Source organism: Gracilinanus agilis, chromosome 3 (genome assembly GCF_016433145.1).
Source record: "Gracilinanus agilis isolate LMUSP501 chromosome 3, AgileGrace, whole genome shotgun sequence".
Classification (NCBI taxonomy): Eukaryota; Metazoa; Chordata; class Mammalia; order Didelphimorphia; family Didelphidae; genus Gracilinanus; species Gracilinanus agilis.
Genome location: NC_058132.1, coordinates 649,330,947 through 649,357,848, shown reverse-complemented (window position 1 = coordinate 649,357,848; position 26,902 = coordinate 649,330,947). Strand labels below are relative to the sequence as shown.

Here is a 26,902-nt window from a genome sequence, read left to right as displayed (position 1 = left end):
GGGCACCAAAGCAGCCCAAAGCAGACCTGGCTAGAGATGGACAAGAGTCTTTCTTTCCTCCTCCCATTCCAAAAGTTCAGGAAAGGCACATTCTTAGCCAAAAGCATCCTCCCGGGGCAGGCCACAAGATGGACACCATGAAACAAGCCCAGGGGCCACGATGGGGTTCATTTGGCCCAGCCTCTGGGAGGCAATGGCGGGCCCAAGACAACCTCAGATACCTACTTCTCCGGTGCTGATCTTGGACTCTTCCAGTAACGAGTGCGAGGAGGCATTCAAGCTGGAAAACAGACACTGAGTTCTTCCTGCCGGTCCCTGCCGAGAGCTCGGGAAGAAGTCTTTCACCACCCAACAGCAGAACAAATCCGCAGGCCTCTTTAACTCCACGTGCCTTAGCTCAAACTGTATGTCTGAAGGAGGCAAAAGCAGGGGCAACGTCTCGTCAAAGGCGATTGCTCGTGATCATCTCACCCTCCCCGATTATGGGAGGGGGCGGCAGGCCCGGGGGAGAAAGGAGAGGAGGGGGCGACCATGAGAGCCGGCACAGACAAGGTCAGGAAGCACCACCGTGGAAACGAGGTAGTGGATCCCGTCAGCACTGGACAACCCAGGAGAGGACTGTGAATGGCCTGATGACCAGGTCTGAGGACACAGGCCAGCAAATGAGTGCAAGTCAGTCAGTAAGCATTTATTAAGCTCCTGCTGGGTGCCAGACATTGGGGATACGCTGCCCTCCAGGGAGGGGTCTGCAAAGATGGCGCTGTCCTTGGCAGGCAGGGGAAAGTTCACAAGAGCTGTGGGCAGCTTTGAGCTTGTCTATTCTGGACATACCACTCTCCACATCTGAAGAGAGTGGCTGGTTTCTCCCTTCCCTGAATATATATATGTGTGTGTGTGTGTGTGTGTGTGTGTGTGTGTGTGTGTAAGAGAGAGAGAGAGAGAGAGAGAGCGCGCACACACACACACAGGGGCACACACAGGTGAAATGGGCCCTCTCCTCTCATTTAATAGTGCAAACACAATCCCATCCCACTCCATCAGTGAGAAAACTGCTTTTCAGTATAAGAAAAATGATGTTAACAAATAATATGAATTCTAGTGCCTGCTAAATGCCCAGGCTCCACCCTGCTATCAAGAGACCTTCAACCATGACCTTTTAGCAAGAAGAGCAACAGATCTGCCCTAAAACATCACCTCAATCAGTTAATGCTGATTATCAGCTGTACCTTCCCCATCACAAGCACAGACTAGTGTGGAAATGAGTATTCCTAAACCTCTTCTTTGCTAAAGTCCCTCTGTTTTGCTGAGTTTTCTCTCTTCCTGAGAAAACATTTGAAGACATCTTCTTAGCAGAGGAAAAAAATAATCCCTGCCTGCAAAAAGTAGACTTTTAAAAACAACGATCTCTTTAATTGCTTTTCAAAAATGAAATGGATACAAAAGAAGTTAATATTTGTATGAAATATAAAGTCAACAAACTAAGCACTGACTGTGTGCCAGGATATGCACTAATCATTAGAGATACAAAGAAAGGGCAAAGAGAGTCACTGCCTCAAAAAGAGCACAGCCAATATGAAAGCAGCTGCACGTACACAAGACCTGGTGTTATAATGATCCTGGTGTTATGAGGAGCTGAAGCTGAGTATGTGGGTGATACCTAAGTGAAACACTTAAGTTATGATAGTGAAACACAAAGGACCACACAGCAATAGTTGTTGTGAATCTGCTGAACCCAACTTCTGACATAACAGTGTCCCAGAATAGCCAGTCAGATGAAGAATCTGTGATTAGAATTGTACAGCTACTTCTAACTGATTATTCTGGCCTAAATAGGATAACGCTAAATTGACTGCGAATTATGTTTTACTATTACTGATACAATTCTCCTTTCCCTCAAATATCCCAAGGATATAATCACTAAGTCCTAAGATAGAGATGACACCAAACCTGGGTAAGTTTGAAGATTTAATGTTAACAGGCTTAGGAGGAGAAGCAGGGTAATGACTGGGAAGGAGGGAAACAGGAAGTCCTTAAGTAGCTAATGATGATAATGATGGTATATGAAATTGATGATGGTCAGGCTTGCCAGTTGCCAGTCTGGCCTAAATCAGGTTACTTTGCTATTAGATGTTGTTTCTTCTTGGTGATTAAATCAGGATCAGGTTATTCAATATAAAGTTAACACAGGATTTGGGATGGTGAAATTGTTGGTGCAGGTTGCTGGTAACTCAAGTTGACCTATGGCCTACCCTCACCACAACCACCCACTTCCCCAAAACCCAATCTACAGATTGAGATCGATCTCCCAGTTCAAAATGCTTCCTTATATACCTGAGTCTCAACTGCCTTGGCACATGCCACCTCCTGCCAGGCTCAGTTCATTCTATGTCCTAATCAGGTAACTGTCTATCATCTTGCTTTCCATATTGCTGTGCAAAATATCATTACACTGGGCAGGACCAACTGGAGAGAGACTCAAAGGGAAGGCATTGGGATTAAGAAAGACCAGGGAACGTAGTTGTTTTTCTTAAATCTGAATTTTTTTCGATTGGGAAAAAAAAATCTGTCTCAAAGAAAATCCCTGTTATAAACACATTTAGTAAAATAAAATAAATTTCTTCACTGGCCAAAAAATGTGCCTCACTTTGCACCCTGTATCCCTCCTGTCCATTAGGATATATTTCATCCTGAGTCCTCTGGAATCATATGGTTGGTCCTTAGGCTGTTCAGAGTTCTAAGTCTGTCTATCTTCACAATATTGTCATTATAGAAATTGCTCTGCTAGCTCTGCTTACTTCACTTTGCGTCAAGTCATACAAGTCTTCCCAAGTTTCTCTGAAATTGTCCCCTTCATCATGGCTTACAGACCAAAAGTATCCCTTCACATTTATGTAGCATCACTTTGTTCAACCATTCTTCAAATGAAGGGCAACCCCTAGAGGTTCTTTCTAAAGAAGTAACAAATATTTTTGCCCTTTCTTGTGTTTTGCTTAATCCCATTCTTGTTTCCGTTTCCTCCTCCTCCTCCTTTTCCTTCTTCTTTCATTCCTGTTCTCTGTTGATGGAAATATATCTTTGCACCCAGTTGTGTATGTGTGTCTCCTTCCTTTGACTAGTTCAGATGAGAGTGAGGTTCACATCCACGACTCCCTAAACCTTCCCCCCTCCTTGTTTGTATAGACTTATACTTAGGGGTCCCAGTTACATGAAATGATTTTCCCTTCTGTCATGGACTCTCTCCCTCCCCTTCCCATTCTTCTTTTAAGATCATCAGGATGTAACAAAACCACTCGTAGACCTTCTCTCATTAATCTCCTTCTATCTCCCCTGACAATGAGAGGGTTCTGAGGACACATAGCATCTTCCTCTCCATAATAGAATGTAAGGAGTTTGTCCTTCATTAGTCCCTCATGAGTGAACTTCCTTTTTGATGTTTTTCTTGGCTCCTGTGTTTGAATGTCAAAGCTTCTCTACAGCTCTAGTCTTCTCATCAGGAAGGCTTGGAAGTTCTCCATTTCATTAAAAGCCCCCTTTCCTGCTGTACAATTATGCTCTGTTTTTCTGGTTAAGTTTTTCTTGCCTATAAGTCCCTATCTTTTGCCTTCCACTTCGTCATGGTGGTAGCTGCTCCTAGCTTGTTGATACCTAGTTATTTTTAGGATGATTCCCTCATCAGACCATGGGCTACTCAAGAGTAACTACCTTTTGCCTTTTTTTTTGTCTCCAAGGTCTGGAACATAGTAAGTGCTTAATAAATGGCTACTGATTAACTGATTGATCCTGACTGAGGTTCCTAAGGGCTTGAAGTCTTCCTTTCTGTCTTTTTTTTAAGAAGCATTTAATATGGGCTGTAATGTTCCTAAGAGTTTTCTATTTTTTAAGGATTTATATTTCCACTTTGTCTTCTAGTTTTAAGAGACGTAGGCAGTTTTCTTTTAAGATTTTTTTTTTTTGAAACAAGATGCCTAGGCCCTTTTTTTAGTTATATCTTTCAGGTAGAACTTTCTCCTCAATGGACCTTTCAGATCAGTTGTTTTTGCCATGAGGTAACTTCTATTTTCTCTTCCTCTTTTCAGTATTCTGACTTTATTTTTAATTTCTTGTTGTTTATGAAGGTTTGAGCATTTATTTGGTCCATTCTAATTTTTTTCACACAGTTCATTCCTCAGACAAGGTTTTATGCTTCTTGAGCCAATCTTGAGTTAATTCTCACTCTTTTTTTAAACTTTTACTTTAGAATCAATAAATATGGGTTCCAAGGCAGAAGGAGTGGTGAGAACTAGGCAATGGGAGTGAAGCGATTTGTCAAGGGTCTCATAACCAGGAAGTGTCTGAGGCTAAACTTGAACTCAGGACCTTCAACCACTAACCCACTTGGCTTCCCTTGTTAATTCTCTTTGCTATTCCTTTTTCCCCCCAGCTCATTTCCTTTCTCTAGCACTCTCATCGCACTTAAAAAAATTTTAAGCCCTTATTCCATGTCTTGCAGGAAATCTATTTGAATCTGTGCCCATGATATGTTTTTCCTTGAGGCTTTGCTTGTAGATATTTTTGAGTCCCTCTCTTCTTCTGGGTCTGGGACTTGAGCACCCTTGTCGCCAGAATAGCTTTTAATAGTGAGATTCGCTCTTGGGCTCCCCATTCTTCCAGCTCATTTCCTAACTTCAGACTCTATGTCAGGATCAGGCTCTATACATTTCTGAAGGAAATGTCTAAGCTGGGTCTGCTACTGTCTTCTTGTGGCACTGGGGACTCTCCCCAGGTTCTCAGGACAGTTCAGGCTAGGAACCTGCAGGCTTCCAAAGAAGTCTATCTAATCCAAGATAAAATCTAGTTTGTGCCCTCCTGGTCTGAGCTCTGCAAGTTCCTAAAGTGGGTATGAGTGAACAACAGGCCTTCAGGCCTCCTTTTGGAGTTCTAGTAAGTAGTCTGCTGCTGGACTTGGTCAATCACCAACTAACTGGACAGGCTTGATGGTCCAGAGGGATGCCAACACAGGCTTCTCTTTGGTCTAAGAATTCTTCCACTGCAGAATTCAAAATGGGCTTACAGCCAGACCCGAGATCCTACTTAGCTCCAGGGATCCAAGTTATATATCTCCTGCTTGTTTCCCAACTTTGCCTTTGCTCCCTAGAGCCTGCAATTGCTCTTCCCCTTGAGATGCCACCCCTAGTGTCTGTACCCTTGATCCCCTCTTCAGTATTACCTGAATATTGGACATAGAAGGTGCCTGTTGATACCTGTTTCTGCCCCCCTTCCCAGCTTAGGCCCCTCCTGGCTCGATCGGGAACCTCACCTAACAAAGCAATCAACAAGCATTGATTACACAGCTGCTATGTACCTGGCACATTGCTGGGCCCTGAAGACACAAATACAAATGAGGAAGTGGTCCCTCCTCTCAAGAAGCCCTCGTGACACTACGAGAACCCAAAGGTACATACATCTATGTGTATACACAGAAACAATACAAAGAGTCACAGGCAAGGTGGTTTAGGAGGGTCAAGAAGGAAGGAAGGTGGAGGAGAGAAGAGAGGGAGGGAGGGACAACCTGGACTGTGTGATGTTCATAGAGAAGCCAGTTTGGTCAAACCACAGAACATGGGAAAGATAATTTGAAGCCAAATGATGATGGACTTTAAGAGCTAAACAAAGGAGTTCATATTTGATTCTAGAGGAGAAAGAAAGCCACTGAAGCTGGATGGAAATCTATGTGTTAGACAATCTAGACCAATCCACTATGATCATCCAGGTAAGAGGGGGCTAAGGGCCACAACCAAGATGGCAGCTGAGTTGAAAGGATGGAGCAGACACAAGAAGTGTTATAGAAGTAAAAAGTTAAGATTTAGCAAGTAATTGGATGTGTGGGATTAGGGAAAATGACAAGTCTAGGATCACAGTGAGGTGAGAAACCAGAAAGCCTGAAGAATTGTGATCCTGTAAGAGAAAGGGAAATTTGGAAGATGGTAAGATAAGTTCAGTGTTAGGCCTGCTGATCTTGCAACATCTCCAGGTATGACAGTTTGAAATGCCCAATAGACAACTAGTGGTGTAGGATTAAAGCACAGGGGAAAGACTAGCACTCGATATGGAATTCTCCAAATCATCTGCACACACATGTGTGCACACACATCTTTTCAAGGTGGTTCCACTGAGAAACAAAGAGAGGGAAGGAAAGAGGGAAGGTGAGAAGGGAGATGAGTGCAGGTGGCTTTGTCAGCGATTTTTTTTTTTTTATCAAAGTGCACCATCTCTGTTGGAGATGCAAGGGTTGGGTTTACCAAACAGAGGTACAGGTTTTACATGTTATTGTTTCTGTTTCAGCAGGATTGATCTCTAAATTAGCTGGGTGAAGGTTTAAAGAAAGAAGAAACACCACCATGGTTGGCCTTTGTCCTCCTTCAGCCCCTAAAGGGGCCACTTTTAGAAACTTGCCAGCTAGCAGTACCAGATCTTAAACTGTACTATAAAGTAGTGGTCATCAAAACAATATGGCACTGGCTAAGAGACAGAAAAGTGGATCAGTGGAATAGACTAGGGGTAAATGACCTCAGCAAGCTAGTGTTCAAGAAACCCAAAGATCCCAGCTTTTGGGACAAGAACTCACTATTTGACAAAAATTGCTGGGAAAACTGGAAAACATTATGGGGAAAAATCAGGTTTAGATCAACATCTCACACCAAGATAAACTTAAAATGGGTAAACGACTTAAATATAAAGAGTGAAATCATAAATAAATTAGGTTAACATAGAATAGAAAGTCAGATCTGTGGGAAATGAAGGAATTTAAGACCAAGCGAGAGATAGAGAACATTACAAAATGTAAAATGAATGATTTTGATTATACTAAAACAAAAAGGTTTTGTACAAACAAAACCAATGCAACCAAAATTAGAAGGAAAGAAAACTTGGAAAACATTTTTATAACAAGATTATCTGACAAAGGTTTAATTTCTCAAATATATAAAGAACTAAGTCAAATTTTTAAAAAAATCAAGCTATTCCCAAAATGATAATGATAAAGTGTGTAATGTACAGAAATGGGCAGCCATTTTCTGTAGGTACAAAAAAGCAGTTTGCCACTTTGGAACTCAGAACCTGGCAAAGCAGTCCTGGGCATGTGACAGGGACAGGGTATAAATTAAAGTCCACAGATCCCTCAGGCTCTCATTTTTTTTCCTTTGGTTAGGGAGGCAGGAGGTGATAGACTAGGCCCCAGGAGGTGGGAGTTTTGATTTAGGCAGGCAGGCAGGCAGGGTCAACCTTCATTGCTAGCCATATCAAACACCTTTTATTGGCATAGCCAATAAGCTTTATTCCCAATAAAAATTATTGAACAAACAACAAGAATTACAACAGCATCTGACCCAGGGACTTCATAACCCTGGGCTCAGCATGAAATAGCTTCAGAGTCAGAGGGAGACCCCCAAGGTCCCTTTGTTCTCTGCACCTTAGGGAACATCTTCATTTTAAATATTTATTTAAACTTACAATACTTTAGGCAAGATTATTCAGGGTTTCCATCACCCACTCTCCTCGCAATTTTACCTACCCATCAATTTACCAAATAAACCCCAGTTTAATCTCTAAGCCTATAGTGATCTTTAAAAGTCAACAACTTACTTTGATGACAATATCTGTAATTGTGTAGTCAGATCCTAATAACATCTTAAATTGGTCTTAGCCACATCAAGCTAGTGCTAACCTTATAAATATAACCAAAGGTTTCAGGAAATCAACATTCAACTTCCTGATTACAATGACTTGGAATAGTCATGAAAAGATAATTTTCAGATAAAGATATCAAAACTATCAATAATCACATGAAAAAGTGTTCTAAATCCCTCTTCATCAGAAAAATGCAAATAAAAACAACTCTGAGGTACCACCTCACAACCATCAGACTGGCCAATATGGCAGCAAAGGAAAGTGACAAATATTGAAGGGGATGTGGCAAAACTGGGACACTAATACATTGCTGGTGGAGTTGTGAATTAATCCAACCATTCTGGAGGGCAATTTGGAATTATGCCCAAAGGGCTTTATAAGATTGCCTGCCCTTTGATCCAGCCATACCACTACTGGGTTTATGCCCCAAAGAGATCATAAGGAAAAATACTTGTACAAAAATATTTATATGTTAAATATTTATATATTCTTTGTAGTGGCAAAAATTGGAAAATAAGGGGGTGCCCCTCAATTGGGGAATGGCTGAACAAATTGTGGCATCTGATGGGGGCTGTAAGAATGGGATTTTTTCAAGAGGGAGGGGACCAAAGGAGCCAGAGAAGGCAGTTGCTGACAATTGCTAACAGTTGAGACCAGAGAGGATTCTGGGAATTTCTCCAAGGAGGAGGGGGAGGAGAGAGGAGGAGGACATCCCAGCTCAGATCCAGTCCTGAGGGGTTCCTGTGGATCTTTCTTTTGGGAATTGAAACCCTGATTCCCTGATCAAAGTCATTCCATCACATCTCACCCATCAAGACTTTAACCATCAAGACAGCTAAGTTTTTGGACTCCATTTTGGGAGCAATTCTCTTAGTCTCCTTCACCCATTACCCAACCTTGCTGAGAGACCCTTTTCAGTCAAAACTTACAAGTATAAAAAAAAAATTAAAAAATTAAAAAAACTTACAAGTATAGAAAAGGATAGAAACAGAAAAATAGAAATAGGAGAAGGGGCAATGGGAGAAGCTTAGGAGTGGGAACCACTAAGGTTCCCACCTAAGTGAAGAACCCCATAGGAATAGCAAAGAGAGCACCCCAAAATCCCTCTGCCCTTCACCCCTTTCCCCAATCCATGATTTGTGAATAATAAAAAGTAATTCAACAGTCAGATAGAGTTCCAGAGTGCCTGAGAGACAACAAGGGAGAGGGGAACCACAGCTTGGTCTGGCTGCCTCCACCTTGAAGCCAGACTATCCGCTGTGAAATTAACTATCAGGGGGAGGTTTGTGTGAACCCCATCCTTATTCAGGATCAGATTGGGGTACCACATACCTCCTCTTAGAGGGAAGCCTTGCCCGCTGTGGGGTGGCACAACCAACCATCCAGGTCACCCAGTTTCAGGGTGACACCCCCTTAAAGTCTCCCAGTGTATATTTGGCCCCAGGGGAGAGCTGGAAGAGAGACTCACCACATAGACTTTCTCTATCTCTTTTCTATCAAACATCCATTACTGGCCCCTTTAATTGTTACAGGATAGAATACTATTGTGCTAAAAGGAAAGATGAATTGGAGGAATTCTAATGTGAACTGGAATGACCTCCAGAAATTGATGCAGAGTGAAAGGAGCAGAACCAGGAGAACGTTGTACACAGAGATACACTGTAGCACAATCAAATGTAACTGACTTTGCTACTAGCAGCAACGCAATGACCCAGGACAATCCCAAAGGATTTAGGAGAAAGAATGTATCCACCTCCAGGGAAAGAACTGTGGGAGCGGAAATGCAGAAGAAAAACATAGGATCAATCACGTGGTTCAATGGGGACATGATTAGGATTTTAATGTTAAAAGATCACTCTAATGCAAACATTAATGATATAGAAATAGGTTTTGAACAATGATACATGGAAAACCCAGTGGAATTGATCATCAGCTCTGGGAGGGGGGAAGGAAAAATCATGAATCATGTAACCATGGGAAAATTTTCTAAATAAATAATTATTTTTTAAAAACCTTTAAAAAAAAAAAAAGAAAGAAACTTGCCTGTCCTGGGGAATGGTTACAAAATCATTTCCCACAGAGACCAGAAAGCATAGCCTTTGCTCATGGTCTTAGTGTGTCTGGACAGTTCCAGAGGGCCTGTGTCCCCTATGCCCTTCCAATCCAGGCAGGCCCTGTCTATGGCTCCCTACAACTGTGCCCCCACTTCCTGCCACTGAAGGCTGCCTAACTGCCAGAGGCAGAAGCCTTGTAGATAACACTACCAACCAGAACTCCTTCCTGGAAGATAAACACAATTCTCTACCCTATCACGCCCTCCCATCCCAGTGATTCAGAAGCCTGAGTTGCCATTTCAGAGCCTGGGCTCCAACCTCTATTAAAAGCTTTATGCCCACCCCCATCCCCAACCTCTCACTCTGAGGCTTCTTCTCCTTCCACATTCCTCTGGATTGCCTATTCTGTAAGAAACAACCTGGATGTCTTCACGAACCTCTCCCATCCTCACTCCCTCCATCTTCTTATCCAGGGGCCTGGCTGCCTCTTGACGACCTTAGGCTGAGGCCTCTCTAGCCACAGCTCTGAGTCCACATAATACCATGACTGTCACTGCCTTATTCTTGGAAGTCATGCACCCCTTCATGCATCCCAAGATGGCATTAGCTTTCTTTGCTGCTCTATCAATCACACTTCTGACTTGCAATTCAGCCAAACCCCCGGATCTTTTTCAGACAAATGGCTATATAGCCAGGCTTCCCCCAACTTGTCCTTGACGACTATTTAGTGATCTCATCAGTCCCCATGGATTCAATTCTCATCTCTATGCCAATGATTCCCAAATCTATTTATCCGGCCCTCACTTCTCTGCTCATCTATAAGTTCACATTTTCAGTGTCTACTAGACATCTTGAATTGGGTGTCCCAAAGGCATCTTAAATTCAATTTGTCCAAAACTGAACTCATTACCTTTTCCCAAACCCCGCCCCACCCCTGTGATTACTGTTAATAATACTACCATCTTTGCAGTCCCCAGACCCACAAATTAGGTAGCACCTTGGTTCCTCATTCTTTCTCATCCCCCACCTATCCACTCAGTGATCAAATCCTATTGTTTCAACCTTTGAAACTTCTCTTGCATATGCCCCTTTCTCTCCTCTGGCATTGCCACCACCCTGGTACTCTGAGGGAGACAGCACATGAAAGAATTAAACTGTACAGAGGATAGAAAAACCTATAAGTACTACAAATGTCACTGCAGGATGAATAGCAAGGCCCAGTGGCCTTTAACAGGTCAGAAGAAATGTTGTCAAATCAACATTCCTTAGAAACAATCATTTATTCATTTACCTAAATGTATTGTCATTCAAGCCTTCTTGTGAGTCTAAAATATCATGAGATTGTAAAATTCAGATATGCTTTTATCTGAGAATTCCTTCATCTTTCCTCAAATTTTCTTGAATGAAAAAAGTACAAGAGTATTGTGAAAAAGAGAGTACTCTAGGGATCTAACTTTAAGGATAAGACATAAACTTGATTGGGAAATCAAAGGAAAGCCCACTGGTAAGAATAATAAAAATGAAATAGTGAGGGGTATAAGTTGAGAGGTAATACACAAAAGAACAACTCCAGGCACTAAGATCTTAACATTCTACAAAAGAAACTATAAACAAATAGATTTAAGACTTATATGAACACCCACTTTAAAAATCATACCTTTTGCTGGGATACACAGAAATGAGAAATAGATTAGTGAACCTTTTCACCAAAATTAGTAAAAAGATTTTTAAAACTCACAAATAAATTATTATCATACAATCCCCAAATTCTATGCATACACAAATGTGGCAGAACCCAAATGTAAATGGGAAGCTACCTAAAGCTGGTGACATCAGAACAGAAGAATTATGCAAATCAAGCAGATATGTTTTTTCAAAACCATTCCCCTGCCCCACTCTAATACCCCTGATGTACTTACTGAGCTTGGTCCCATCTCTATGATAGCAGCTCCCAGTGTAAGTGCCTTCCAGAATTTCCATTTGGAGGCTAATTCTAGGGATCTGTTCCTTTCCCAATTTCATAGGAGTGGAAGTTGCTTGAGCATTCAGTGTTTGCTTTCCTAATGTGTCTGCCAAGGAATGCATATTGTTATAGCCTGGAGGGCTATGGGCTGCAAAAGCATCCTCGGGAGCTGATCCTCCCTGGATGTCCTCTGCGGCATTCGGCTTCTGCTCATCCACATTAGGCAGAAGGGCTGTCTGGGGGTCTAAAGTCTCAGGCACAAGATGCTTATCAGAGGAGTGCACTTCATCCCTTGTGCCTTCAGTAATAGCCAGGCCCACTGAGGAGGTATTTTCTTTTGGATCAGAAGCAGAGGAAGAATCCAAGACCTTTGATTGGAAAGTGGATTCTCCCAAAATAACAACTGAATTCAGTTTTTTAGGATCTCCTTTAGAATGAGCACTATGTTCCTTTTTTAAGATACCAGTTATGTTCTTCTGACTGCCAGCAGCATCTTGACCTGGAGCCATCCTGGTCTCTGCAGGTTCTTCTTCAGATGCTCTCATAGGCAAGGGCTGCTCCTCTTGGGTGGGGGGACTATCTACACTGAGGATAATAACATTGATTATAGTTACATCACAACCAACAAGAAATAGAAATAAAAGAGCATGCTATCTACTATCTCAATTGTTCTAGAAATCAGTACATAGAGGCCAACTATCTCTACTGAAAATACAAGGCTTTGATTTCCAGAGAGCTTTATCAAAGGAAGAAATGGTTCATGAAACCCAAAAGATTCTGGTAGGAACTCAGTCCATTATTATCACTCAGATGGATGCAGGCCATATTCCATCCACAGAATCAGGTGTTGGTATAGGCCAAAACTCACACCTTGCAATGACCATTCTACTGAGAAGCGTCTCTAAGAGCTCAGCTCGGCCAATGCTCCAATCATATACAGCTGAGTCATCACCTACTCCGTATTCTAAGCCTTTCCAGCTTCGGTGGACCGACCAGGGCTAGCAATCACACAACAAAGCCTCGGGAATATGCAATCCCCTCTTTCCACACTGAGACGAGGTTTTGGATAGCTAATAGCAAGGTTTAAAAATAAGCACCACTTGCTCCAGTCATGACCGTAGTATACTGAGCTCCCTCAAGAGCACTCACTTCAAACTATGAACCTGTGTTTTACCTTAAGATCTTTCCCAAAAGTTACATTTGTCTCCCATCTAATTTCTCATACAACTGGCCAAATGTTGGCTTCTTGACCTATGGGCATCTCTGAAGCGTGACTCTACACTCAGCTCCTCAGAAGGCTTCTACGCCTAAGCTTCGTCACCCTTGTTGAGATTCATTCAGCAGCATCCATGCATGGCTTCCTTCCCTGGTTCACAGAATTGAAATCAGGAGGCCCTCAGAGATCATCAGTAGTCCAATTCCTATCGCAGGGGTCAGCAACGTCTGGCTCTTTTGAGGGCCGGATCTGGCTCTTTCTGCAGGAGCCATAAAGTCCATTTTTTTCAGGTGCTGTTACAGGAGCGGCACTGTGAGCACTGCACAGCTCTCATGAAATTACATTTTAAAAAATGTGGCGTTTATGGCTCTCACGGCCAAAAAGGTTGCCGACCCCTGGACTATGGGAACAAGCTGTTCCATGGTCTCATCTCTCATTACCCCCAGTAGACTATTAGCTGCACGAGATTAGAGGGCAGGGGTTGTACCTTCCAATCCATCAGCCTAAAATGCCTTTAAGAGCCCATTTAGAACCTCACGAGGACAAAGTGCTCAGCTAAATAAATTCAAACCACACACCAGTACAGCCCCACCAAGATACTTGTCAAGATAAATGTCCCAGTGCTGCAAAGGTCTAAGTCCAGGGAGTCAAGTGAAGTGAATAAGGCCGATGCAATCAATCGAAAGACCAGTGGTGTGGTTCTGGGTTCCTCTCTCAAGTCTATAAAGGAATTGGCTTTATAGGATATTGGGAAAGTCCTTTCATTATTCGTGTCTCAATCTGTAACTAAATCCATCTAAAATTTCCATCATCTTTTTCTTCTAACAAGATTCTGATAACTTGCTCAGAATTCTGAATTTCCTGAAACTACTGTATTAACATGTGAAATATGTGTGTGCACATATACATACATGTACCCATGTATACTAACCTACATAGAGGTATATAGCCAGGGAACAGGAATTTGAAAATTCCACCTGTGCCCACCAAAGTGGAGCCCACAGCAACAGGAGTTAAAGGAGAAATGGTTTCAGAGGCAGGCAGCCCAAGTTTAAGTCCTGGTTCAGCTTCTCTTAGACTTTGTAACATGGGACCATTCACATCACACCTATGAGTTACAATTCCTTTATCCATAAAATGAAGAGGTTTGGCCAAATCATCTTTAAGTTCCCCTTCAGCTCTGAAATTCTATTCTCCATGGGAGAATTCCTTTGCTCTTGGGCACAGCAGCAAGGTTATGTTTTTTCAAGTAGCTTACCCTGGTGTAGATGTGTCTTCAGGGGGTAAAGCAGAAGGCAAACTGTTCCCATCATTTTCACAAGGGACCTCAATCTTACTGGGGACTGGTAAGGGTCCTGCTACTTTCTGGTCTTCCTCTAAAATTTGCTTAAGTTCATTTGCAGAATGCAAGATATTAACACCAGGATCTAGGAGAAGAAAGAAAAGATTTGAGTATCTTAGTTCCTAGCAACTTAGCAATGAACAAATGCTTCCTAATTTTCAGTTGCTCAAAGAGATAGGGAACTAGCTTCAGCTTAGTCTTCTTTCTTGATACATTAAAGAGAAGGATTCCTAATCCTCTTGAAAAGAACACCAACCTTGGAGAAGAATATACTATTACTTAGCTGAGCTAGAGAAGGCAGCGTTAGCAGTCAGGATCTCTAACAGAGTTGGGGCTAAAATGGATATAATTGGAAGGGATGAATAGGGGGACTATATTATGTTGGGGGCGAGGTACTATGGATAATGAAGCATTAACATTAATACTTCCAAGTATTATAGCGCCTGGATTTTATAAGGAAAAACTAAATGAGATGCAGATGGAAAGAGATAACAAAATAACAATAGCAGCAGACTTTAATTTTCCCCTCTCAGACTAGAGAATTCTAAACAATAAATAAATAAATAACAAAGAAACTAAGGAGATAAATGGAACTTTAGATAAGTTAAATAAGATAGAGCTCCAGAGAGCCCACACACACCTGCATGAGGTTAGTAGCTGATCTAAGCCTGAGCATACACATAATCCAAACATAATTCCTGGTGGGATAACAATGGCTTAGAGAGCATAAATATTATGCAAAAGTCTCACTTCAATACTTATCATACCATGGAGGCAATCTTGCATTCCTGAGGGGTTGTGGCACTGGAACAATAGTTCCATTGGGAAAGACTAAGCTCATTGACCTACAGATTCCATTACTAAGGTTAGGCCCTAAAGGCATTACTGAGAGGGTAAAAAGCTGTGTATATATGAAAATATTCATGGAAGTTTTGTTCATTATGATAAAATGACTGGACATAACACAAATGCAATGAATGGGAGAAATGGCTGAACAGACTGTGATATATAAATCTAATGGACAGTATTATATTATTAGAAAGGACAAATATTTGAAATATGAAGAAAATAAGGGAAATATATTGAGACAAAAAGAGAACCATGAATTTTTACATTAAAAAAATGATAGGGGGAAGCTAGGTAGCTCAGTGGATTGAGAGCCAGGCCTAGAGATGGGAGGTCCTAGGTTCAAGTCTGGCCTCAGACACTTCCCAGCTGTGTGACCCTGGGCAAGTCACTTGAGTCCCATTGCCTACCCTTACCACTCTTCTGCCTTGGAGCCAATACACAGACTCCAAGACAGAAGGTAAGGGGTTAAAAAAATAATAATAGCCACAAAATCAAGAGAAAAAAGTATCCAAGTAAAACAAATCCAGAGAACTCAAAAGCAAATGTTTATATTAGCATACATATATAATTTACATATTTTAAAACAAATTGTAAACAATGTAGAGTTTGTGGTTTTGCACATAATATTTTTATGCATTTGTTCAATTTTTTTGGTAGTGGTAGTGGTGGTTACTAAGTATATAATTAAAAAGAAAAAGAAAAAAAGAAAAGAATACCAGCCTCCACTAAAAGAAACACACTAAAAACTATATATTTCTATGTGAGGTCTGGAAAAAAGGGGGAAAAGATTCATTTCCAGTGCCCACATTTTAGGCAGAACATGGACAAGGATATGCAAAGGAGGATGACCAAAAAGCCAACACCGATTGTGTTCCACCTGGCTGCATTCCTCTGAACTGGAGCCCGACCATCATGCCTCCAGAACCCTCATCATCTTACCAGACTGTATCAGCCTTGGGATTCGCACCTCAATTGGTCCCTCATATTGGAAGGCTGGAAGACTGACCAAAGAACATCTCCCAAAGCCTCCCTTTTCTAATTCCCTTCTCCCAGGGTGGTCATTTCTTCATTTTCCCACCAGCTACACATCTTGGACCAGACTCCATCAGGCCTCCATACCAGATACCTTCTTCTATCTCACATGCCCCTTTCAGCTTTCTTCTCTGCTCATTAAAATGTAAGATCTTAGAGGCCATTTGTATCACCAGTGTTTAGCATAGGACCTCACACATGGAAAACAATAAATGTTTATTGACTATCCTTAGAAAGAGATGGAGTTGTTTAGCCTAAAGAAGATGCCTTAGAGGAAACAACTGCCATCATCAAAGATCTCAAAGACCTTTTTTGTGAAGCAGGGTCAGAGATTCAACAACTTTTGTCTCAGTCTCCTTCCTACCACTATGCTTGACACACTCAGACTTTCTGACACTTTTGGCTTGAAGCAAGCAGGTCCTATTTCCTACCAAAGTTCCCAAAAATCAAGCTGGAGACAAAATGTAGCTCTAGCTGACTGATGCAAAGGTCCTCCTGCTTCTGTTTCCTAATTTTTTGTGACCCTTCCTCAGGCAAGTAAGCAAGCTGTCTTAGCTACCCTCCCTGTCTAAATTCCTAGTCTTGTCTAATATAAATTTCAAGTGGTCAGTAGGCTCTCTATCACTAATGATATAAATTTTATGTCAATTATGCCTTGAATAGCCAGTGATCATTATAGCATTCTTGGGTTCTGGTAACTCTGGTCTGATTTTGGTAATTCCGGTTTGTGGCAACTGCCTATAGATTCCAAAAATCAATTCTTCCTGAATGAATCTACTCCCAACATGAGAACTGTGGCCTGTTTAACTCTATAAAAATATATGGAGGGCAGCTGGGTAGCTCAGTGGATGGAGAGACAGGCCTAGAGACAGGAGGTCCTAGGTTCAAATCCGGCCTCAGATACTTCCCAGCTGTGTGACCCTGGGCAAGTCACTTGACCCCCATTGTCCACCCCTTACCACTCTTCCACCTAGGAGCCAATACACAGAAGTTAAGGGTTAAAAAAATTAAATAAAATAAAATAAACAAAAAAATATATGGGAGGCAGCTGAATAGCTCAGTGGATTGAGAGTCAGGCCTAGAGATGGGAGGTTCTAACTGGCCTCAGACACTTCCCAGCTGTGTGATCCTGGGCAAGTCACTTAACCCTCACTTACTACTTTTCTGTCTTGGAACCAATACATAGTATTGATTCTAAGGTGGAAGGTAAGGGGTTAAAATAAAAAAAGTTGGTCCCAGGGAGGGTATTTTAATTTTGGAATATTGCATATGCCTAAGTTAATTGTTCAAGATTCATAGCCAGGGAGCAGCTAGGTGACTCAGTTGACTGAGAGCAGGCTTAAAAATGGGAGATCTAGGGTTCAAATCTGATCTTAGACATTTTCTAGCTGTGTGGCCCTGAGCAAGTCACTTAACCCCTGATGTCTAGCCTTTACCGCAATTCTGCCTTGGAACCAATACACAGTATTGATTCTAAGATGGAAGGTAAGGGTTTAAAAAAATTATATTCAAATCAGTTGTCCCTGATGTCTATAATTACTGCAATCTTGCCTTTCTAATAAATAGGGGCATTCACCACTTGGTTTTTTTTTTTTATTAAATTTTTCAGTGGGGGATATTTTAACAACAGGCAGGGTAAAAATGGGAACTTTTTTAAAACAAAAGTTTCAAAATTAAAAAAAAATATAATCTCCTTTGTGTTTCTACTTCTGACCAGAGTGGGAATACAAAATGAGAAAGAAATAAGAAGGAATAGATTCTTCCCCCTTTGCAGAAATTCTCTTATCATAGGTGAGATTTATTTTGTTTGACCTTCACAAACATAAATAAAACATTGACATTACAAAGAGGTAGCTTTTAGGTCAAATAAGGAACCATTTTCTAGTGATTAGAGCAGTCCAAAAAGTGAAACTGGCCACATCAGGGAATACTGAATCCCTTCTCTCTGGAACCATTTAATAGGCATGTGATAAAGGAACTACCTCCTTCAGATACGGATTGGACTAGATGCTCTATGAGGTTTCTTCAAATTCTGAGATTCTAGGGTGCTGCTAAAATACTTTGTCTATCAGGCCTTTCTAATTAAAGGCATGAGTAATGCCATCTACTTTACTTCCACAATGATATTCAGTGTGCTGCTACAGCAATACAGGAGGCTTTCACAAATGCTAGTAACATCAAGGCATTCCTAGGGCAACTTTTACCTTCAGGAACATCCGCTTGATTCCAGTTCTGTTTGCCGTCTTCTCTCCCTTTCCCAGTCTTATTCTCATTTCTTCTGTCCACGGGGTTAGTAATATTGAGTGGTGGGACAGAGCTATTTTCTATGAGGTCCATATAGTTGTAGAAATCAGGTATCAGAAATGTGATGTTCTAAAACATACAACGCTTAAGATATTCAGAACCCAAGCAGAGTCTATAATGACAACAGAGAAGGGGGGAGGGGAAGATAGAAGAGAGAAAGCTAGAGCAAAAGAAAGAAGGAAAAGTGAGCCACATAAAGAAACAGGGAGAGAGAGACAGACAGACAGACAGAGAGAGAGAGAGAGAAAGAGAGGTTAAAGAAAGGAAAACAATTTTAACAAACAGTTTTCATTCCTTTGCCTCTATACCTTCTCTTTACCATACCATGTATGCACACACACACACACACACATTTGGGTTCAGAGATCTGATGGTACTGTGATAATTAGATTAAGCCTACACTGCCCATCTTTAGATTTAATCACCAAAGGTGAAAACATCTCCATTTTGGGTGGTCTGTAACCCACCTGTGCTAGAGTAACAAATCAGAATTTACTGAATGCCTTGTGGGCAGTCTTAAGAAAAGTGTCTGTTGTGATTGGACACGTAAACTAAGAGGAGGCCACAGGAAATGATGCAAAAAAAGCCCCTTTAGTCAGTCAGCTGAGCTCTCACTTCTGGTTTGTGAACGGGACCTGAAGGAGCTCTTCTGGTTTGTGACCAGATTTCCACGTTGTGAGTGTTAAGACTGAATCTTCCTGAACTTCTCTTAAGGAACTTCCCTTTCAAAGAGATTCTGTGACTGAAGTTTTTGCTTCATTTGCCTCCTGGCCTCTGGTTCTCTGAGTTTCAGGCCTTGAGATCAAGGCCGGATTTCCCTCAGCTGAGGGTTAATTAAATCTACCTGGATTAACTAGGGGATCAGAGCAAATTACCTACTGTGTTAGATTCTTATTTCCTTATTTCTTCTTCCTCTTCTCATTTGTAAATAAATTTCCATAAAAGTTATTTTAACTTGAGGTTACTCTTTAATTGGGGATTGATAATTGTTCAATCCCCTGGCGACCTAACCTTTTAATATAATCAACCCAAAGCCCCCTTTCCTCCCTTATATTGAGTTGGAATAAATGACTTCCCAAAACTGTCCCAGCTATTTGTCTATTTGCTAAAATATTCATTTCATGTGGTAGAGAGGAAAAAAGGCAGTAGTGACAGTGGACAGAAAAAAAAACAGTGGAAACCTCTCTGGGCTGGGAAATAGGAGCCCCAGGTTCTCCTATTCCCTCTGCCACTAACTCTCCCTGTGAAGTAAATCCCTGAACCTCTCTGGGCCTTGGGGATAAGATGGGGGAGGTGGGGGTGTAGTTATATGCTGAAGTGTACAACTCTCCAATTCCATGAATTGATGAAGAGACCACCACTAAACACAGGGTAGGGGTTTAAGTATAAGATAAAAAAAGAATGGCCGGGTCACAGCTTGTCTAAGTAAGATCTGGATGAGGTGGCTCACTGTACTGTATGACGAAGCAAGATACTATGAAAGCCAAACCAATCAACATGTACTTATTAAGTGCTGACTATAAAGTAGGCACTGAGGAGACAGTAGTATCTAGAGGGCAATAAGGATGGTAAAGAGCCTTGAGAACACATCATATGAAGCTCTGTGGAAGAAAATGAGTATGTTCAACCATTAACTGCCATTTGAAAAAATACTCTAAATCATTGATAATTAAAGAAGTGCAAATTAAAGCAATCCTGAGTGTCTACTTCATACCTATCAGATTGAAAAACATAGAAAGAAGAAGAAGAGGGGAAAAAAGGAAAATTATCATTGTTGAAGACAGTACAGGAAGCCAAGAACACCATTATACTATTAGTGGAGCAATAAATTAGTTTAGTCATTCTGGAAAGCAATTTGAAATTATACCCAAAAAGTCACTAAACTGTGCAAAGAAAGGTCAAAGGGATCCAAGTGTACAAAAATATTTATAGAAACTTTTTCTTTAGTGATGAAGGACTAGAAACTAAGAAATTATTCATCAATTGAGGAATAGCTAAACAAATAATAGTCTAAAAATATAATAGAATGTTGTTATACTGTAGGAAACGGCAAAATGGATAATTTCAGAGAAATTTGGGAAGAACTATATAAACTGAAGTGCACAGAACCAGGAGAATAATTTATACAATAATAAACTAAAGAAGAATTTTCTATTACTTAAGGAAACTGATCAATGAAAAAAGGAACCAAGATTCCAGAGGGATGAGGGTGAAACCTGTTACCCATGACTTAACGAGAGAAGGGATGGACTTATTATGTAGAAAGAGACATTTTCAGACACAGTCAATGGAAGAATTTGTGTTCCTTTGACTTTGACTATTTGTTAAAAGGAGGTTATTTTTTTTTCTATTTCCCCTTATGAGGAAGGAAAAGAAGGAGGTAGGAAGGAGGAAGGGAGGGAAGAGGGAAGGGGAAAAAAAACAAGCTATGAAGAAATGAGAAGCTAGGAAGATGCTAGGAAGACCAAAAATGACAGTTTTGGAAGATAAAAGTAAAGCTTATATATTTTAAAATAAAAGCAAGCTGTTCATAAGGGAGATCCACAGTATTCATAGACAATCCTTTTTCTTTTCTACTATGTATATGGAAATGCCTACATTGATGTTTATCAAATTTTAAATAAAAATAAAAAATTTAAATGCCCAGAAGGGAAGAGAAGGAAGTCTAGACAGAAAGACAGACAAGTAGGACAGTTTTGAAAGTGACATGTAAATTTAGCACAAACTGCAAAGAAAAAGCAAACTCTACCCAAGAAAGATTTGCAGTTTCATATACATGCCTCCTCTTATGTTCTATTTTTATACATGGAAATGTTCATTTTATTTAATGTTTGTTACGTTCATAATAATTTTTAATTTTAAAAAAGAAAATATTTAGGCTAGAGAGAACTTAGCAGGGACATGTTAAAACATTTAAAACATGGAAACCTTTCCCTCCAAACCACCCTTTTCCAAATTTCTCTAAATGGATATACTGCCTCAATTCTCTCCATCAGGCCATCCTACACATTGCTGACAAATTCATTCCCCATATTTCACCAATTCTAGTGGCTCCCCATTGCCTCCTCTTTGAGCTTTTAAAGTCTTTCACCATCCAACCCCAACCTATCTTCCTAGCTTCACTGGATACTACTGCCTAAATGAGATCCTATCTGGAGATGGCTTAGCCCGGTGCCTGACACATAGTGGGCACTTCCTAAATTATTGTTTCTCCTCTCCTTGCCTGCACTCTCCCATCTTATTAGACTGTCACTCTACTCCATGTCCCATCTCTGGGTCTAAACTGAGATGCCTAGAAAGTTTCCCCTCTTCACCTCTCCCTCTTGCCTTCTCCAGTCCCTTTCAAGACTTGGCTCCAATACAACCTTCCCCCTGCCTGGAAGTGTAGCCTCCCCCCGCAAACTGCCTTGGATATAACAAGGTTGTCTTTGGTGGGGCAGAGTTCGCTTATATTAATTCTATATTAACTCATGTGTGTCTTCATTGTATCTCCCTTTAGAATGGGAAACTCCTTAAGAGCAGGAATTGTTTAATTCTTTGGACTTGTTTCCCCAGCACCTAGTACTGTGCTGAATGCAGTCAGGGCTTAATAAATGCTTCTCATCTGTAAGAGATGACCACAGTTGTCTTCAAGTACTTAAATGTCTGTCAAGTGAAAGATGAGACTTGAAGCATAATTAAGAATGTGTGCAAATGACGTAACGGCAGGTTTCAGCTACATGGAAGAAAAAAATGCCCCATTTTTAGAGCCCTCCCTAAAAAAGTCATCTTGGGAAGTGATGTATCCCCCTGCCCTTTCTATGTGTCAGGCATTTGGTGGGGCATTCTTATTCAGGTCCAAGTTGGACTGTGCAGCCTCTGAAAGTCCTTGGAACTCTTCAACTCTACTCTTCAGGAAGAGATGGCTTTTCTGCTGGAAATGGACAGAAGAAATCAACAGATCAAAGGAAATCCCTACCTTTCCCAGCACCTCTCCCTTCTCATAACCAAACAATGTTAGAGCAAAATTGTGGTTGATGCCGTAGATGGTGCCATCAGGCAGAAGCGTGATTAAACCACTGATGGTGGTAAAAATCCAAAGAGAAGCTGAGTAAATAAAAACTGAAGGTTCTAGCTGACCCTCTTCTTCTTCCTTACATTGTGCCTCAGACCTCAGCTTCAAACTCAGAGGGAAGGTGTTCCCATCCTTGGTTTTCCCAGTCAATCTCTGAATCTTGAGAGCCTGTTAAAAATCAAGGGGGACTCAATGAAAGAAAGGCTGGGGCAATGATAGCAGGTTCTCCCTTGCTGCTTTTCATTGGATTCTTCCACTCAGGAATAGACACCCTCTGGACCAGAATAGATGCCCCAAAAAGATTTCAAGGTTACCGTGTCTATAGCTCATTGGAGTACAGCTGCTTCCATGACTCCCCCATTAGACTGTGAGCTCCTTGAGGACAAGGACGAGATGGGTGCTTTCTTTCTATCCTTGGCATTTAGCTGGCACTTAAATGTTCAATGGCTGACTGACTCTTAAGCCTCTGAACTCCCCTCCTTACTGCTGTCTTCACTTTTTTTTAACTATTACCTTCTGGCTTAGTACTGGTTCTAAGGCTTATATAAGGGTGGTAAGAGCTGGGCAATCAGAGTTAAGTGGCTTGCTAGAGGCAGGCCTCAGAGCTAGAACATGTCCTCCTAGCTGCCCCTGTCTTTACTGCTAATAATGATTTTCCACCTCCCCTATCCCCAAAGTAGTCCACATAGTCAGGAGAGCAGAAGGTGGGTGCCTACAAGAGGGCTCTATTCCAATCCACCTTTTTCCTTACCTTTAGGCCTGGTTAATGATATACTACAAACAGCCATCAATAAAAAAGGGGGGAGGAATAGGGCTTCAAGTTAAAAAATCTCTGAATCCTAATTAGAAGGCTTGTTTTAAATGCCTAAATAGATGTGTAGATCCGGTATGCCTCATTCACAGAGCAGTTAGAAAGAGCACCAAGCCAGTGTTCTTGGATCAGGGCCCACCCTCCCCATCTTAGTGTACAGACATCTGTGGATGGGCCCCTTCTCTGATTTGTGCTTTTAAATATAAACTGTGAAATACAGATGATGAAAAGGAAACTGATTATAGTGAAATCTAGTTATCAAAATATTTTTTTAAATAAGTTCATGGATTCAAAGTTCAAAGTACCTGCCTTAGATGGCATCCAGAAATTCCAAAAACTCTGCATCAGGAATCCTGAGCTTAATGTTAGAAAATAGAGGATGTGCCTTTTCAACTGAATCTGTTCTCTGGTTCAAAGACCAAAGCCACAGGAGAAAAGGGTGGGCTCTGTCCCCGATCATACCTCTGAGATCAGCTGGCCTGGGGGAGGCATCCGGAGAGAAGGAATCAGGTTCATTATTTCTCTTCCAACCACTTCTTCCAAGGATGTATAGCCAAAGAATTGAGTAAAAAGACTGTCACATGATATTATCTTGCCCTTAGAGAAAAAGTCCACATAAAACACACTGTGATCACAGTTAACTGTCCACCTTTCAGTTGAATCAAAGCTCAGTTTCTTTCAGTTAAGAAAAATAATAGTTATAAATGCCTCTACTTGAGGGGTACAGAAGACTTAAAAGCAAGAAATTTAAAAAAACACATCAACTTTCTCCCTCTACAAAAAAAGAAAGGACTAAAAATTCACCTATGAAAAATACAAAATTGAAATTGTCCTAGGAAGACTGTCTCTAGGTCATAAAAATAACTGTCAGCCACTAACATTTAGTACCCTGCATATATTTTGTGTGCTGTATGAGCTTTTTCCTTTCCTTTTAAACAGTCGGTTACCTCCTCTCACCCAGCCTGGAAGTGCAGGCAACACACAGGGGCCCAATATCACCACTAATAGGCATGGGCTGGCCCAGCCTTCCCTAGTGGCCCCTGCCATCCCTGAGGGCTCACCACAGTAGTGACACAAAGTACAGACACGAGCTTGCTGTAGCCCAGGACCCCTAAGCTCACAAAATCCACCAGCTTTAGCCTCTCCTAGCTGGGATGATGGGTGTGCCACCATGCCCAGATATGACACATTGCGAAGAAGTTCATTTCTTTAAAAATAACTTTCCCACAAAAGATGAGGGAACATTTTCCCAAATGATGCCACTTACATGTATGTTCGCTTTTATTAAATGTCTACACAAATATGCAGAGTCTGTGATTTCTTCCAATGAGAAAGTCTCAGGGTGAGAATTTCCTTTCACCAGTACTAATATCCTCCATCTATCACAAGTCAATTAACCAGAAGGAAGTAGAGGAAGCCCACAGAGGGTACGTGACTTCTCCAGAGTCTCACAGCTAATAAGTATCAGGAGCAAGATCTGGAGAGAGATCCTCCTGATCCCCAACCCAGTATTCTATCTGGTAGAGCAGACACCACTTTTCAATATATAACAATAACAAAAGTGAGTGGTCTCTTTCGAGAGGCCCAAACAAAGGTTCCATCCAGCCCTGTAGGCTGGCCCACGAAGCTTGTCTTATCCAAAGCACCTCACACAGAATAGGCATTGGGCTGGCTGACTTTGCTTCATCTCTCCTAAATGTACAGAGAGATGGGGTTTTGGAGGCACTGGGGGAAAAAATAAAACTAGATGAATATTAAGGTGGCAAAATAGAGATGATATTTCATTTTGGAAACTGAGAAACAAACTCACATCACTCTGGAAAGTGACCCAAACCGTAAATCTCTCCACAGGCTCCAGCAAAGCAACACAGCAGGGACCATGTTCCAACTTCTTCATCCAGATGGAGACAGGAATCTTCTCCTTATTGGAGCAGACGATGTCCACCTATTAACAGGGCCAGGATGAGACTCTGTCCGCAAAGCAGATGAGGTCAGAGAACTAGGCCTGACATACAGGAGAGAACCTGCCACTCACTCTGGAAGTCCACAAGAACGTGCTTGGCTACCCATAGTGAACATGGATCTATACTTTCAACCTCCTTTCCTCCTGCCCAAAAACACTTTCTTGCTTTCTCACTGTTACAAGGCCTAGGACTGGGATGGTAACTTTCAAAGTTAAAGGATTAGCAGGGAAATGAGCAACTCTAATAACCCCCAAGGGCTCAGAGGTGTGGGCAGTCCTTCCCTAAGGGTTATGGGAGATAGGCTTGGAGCCACTTGGTCCTGGGACACTGGAGTCTTTCCAGTTGTGTAAGGTCTGCCAGACAGAGCCTTGAAGAGCTCAGTTTATGATGAAGCATTGAAATGGGATTTTTTAATGGAGTATAAGAAAAATAAAACTATTTTTTCTCCCTCAGCTATATTTGATAGTCAGGAAAAGGAAAAAATTTCTATTCACACAATGATATATACTGTTTACCTTATGCTGTTATCTTCTCGTTTTATCCTCACTGTGAGGTTGATACTATTATTATCCCCATTTCAGAAGTAGGAAACTGAGGCAGACAGAGGTGAAAGGGTTTGCTCAGGCTCACAGATCTAGGAAACATCTTGTAGAACCCACTAGAGTGTCCAGGGTCTCATCTGAATTTTCCTCATTTGGGTGAGCTAAATAATAACTAAAATAGCTAAAACATTCTCTCTGTGAAGACACTGACCACTTCACCATCCATGTCCTTAGAATTCTTTCTAGCTCTAAAACTCTAATTCTATCCTCCCTCCCCCAGGGCAGCCTACAACCCCCAAAGTGATTTCAGGAGGTGCTGGGGTTCACAAAATGAATCGACAAGCAGCCAACATTCTGGTGCAGAGCCTTCCTGAAGGAACGACCAAGCCCATCCAACCTTCATCATGTCTTTCCAGATTGGCAGGAGCTGTGAGAGCTAACACCCTGTCAGTACAGCCTTAGAGAACTACTACTAGGAAGGTGGCATGTGAAGAAAAATTCAGGAGAACTGTTACAAGTAGTTTTTCAATTCTAAGCATGTTTTATAGTCATGTTCATTTTATATGCGCTTTTATGTAGCAGATATTTTTGGAGAAATTAGGCTTGAATATCTCATCTTGCTGGGTATGTCCATGAATGGTGTGCAATCAAAAAGGCTTCCACCAAAACAGGTGCTTAAAGGAACCTTCCTGCCCATAGCTGAAGTCAAAATGCCCATTTTCAAAGGAGATTCAACTAAACATTGAATATGAAAAAAAAAAACAGATATGGAAATGCCAACTTCAAGGATAGGAAAGACTGTTCCTTTGGAAGGCCAACACAAATCAAGGGGGCTCTAGGCAAACTATAAATGAAAGGACCACAGAAGGCCTCTCTCTACAAAGGCCCAATTCCCAAGGTTTCACCTGTCGGTAGAAATGTCTCACTCACCACTGTCCCAAAAGCAATGACATTCGGTCCATCAGTCTCACCAGACTCATTACTTAAAGCCTCTTCTATCACAGGGTTGGATTTAGAGAAAATCAATGAAAAGGGCTGGCCAATCAGCTCGTTACTGGAATATCCAAGGAGCTCACAAGCTTGGTCATTGACAACGAGGATCTAAG

The 26,902-nt window shown here is 41.4% G+C and overlaps 1 protein-coding gene across 1 annotated transcript in view; it reads right to left on the bottom strand.

Annotated features, from left to right (window-relative positions):
* PASK (PAS domain containing serine/threonine kinase) overlaps nucleotides 1-26,902 on the bottom strand; it is a 53,128-nt gene that overhangs the window by 13,047 nt on the left and 13,179 nt on the right. Inside the window, exons 3-10 of the mRNA XM_044667673.1 lie at nucleotides 26,727-26,897; nucleotides 25,101-25,235; nucleotides 23,753-23,887; nucleotides 22,384-22,647; nucleotides 18,326-18,494; nucleotides 14,157-14,325; nucleotides 11,639-12,267; nucleotides 226-410 (exon numbers count right to left, since the gene is read on the bottom strand). Coding sequence (XP_044523608.1) covers nucleotides 226-410; nucleotides 11,639-12,267; nucleotides 14,157-14,325; nucleotides 18,326-18,494; nucleotides 22,384-22,647; nucleotides 23,753-23,887; nucleotides 25,101-25,235; nucleotides 26,727-26,897 — 1,857 coding nt within the window. The remainder of the gene's footprint in view (nucleotides 1-225; nucleotides 411-11,638; nucleotides 12,268-14,156; nucleotides 14,326-18,325; nucleotides 18,495-22,383; nucleotides 22,648-23,752; nucleotides 23,888-25,100; nucleotides 25,236-26,726; nucleotides 26,898-26,902) is intronic.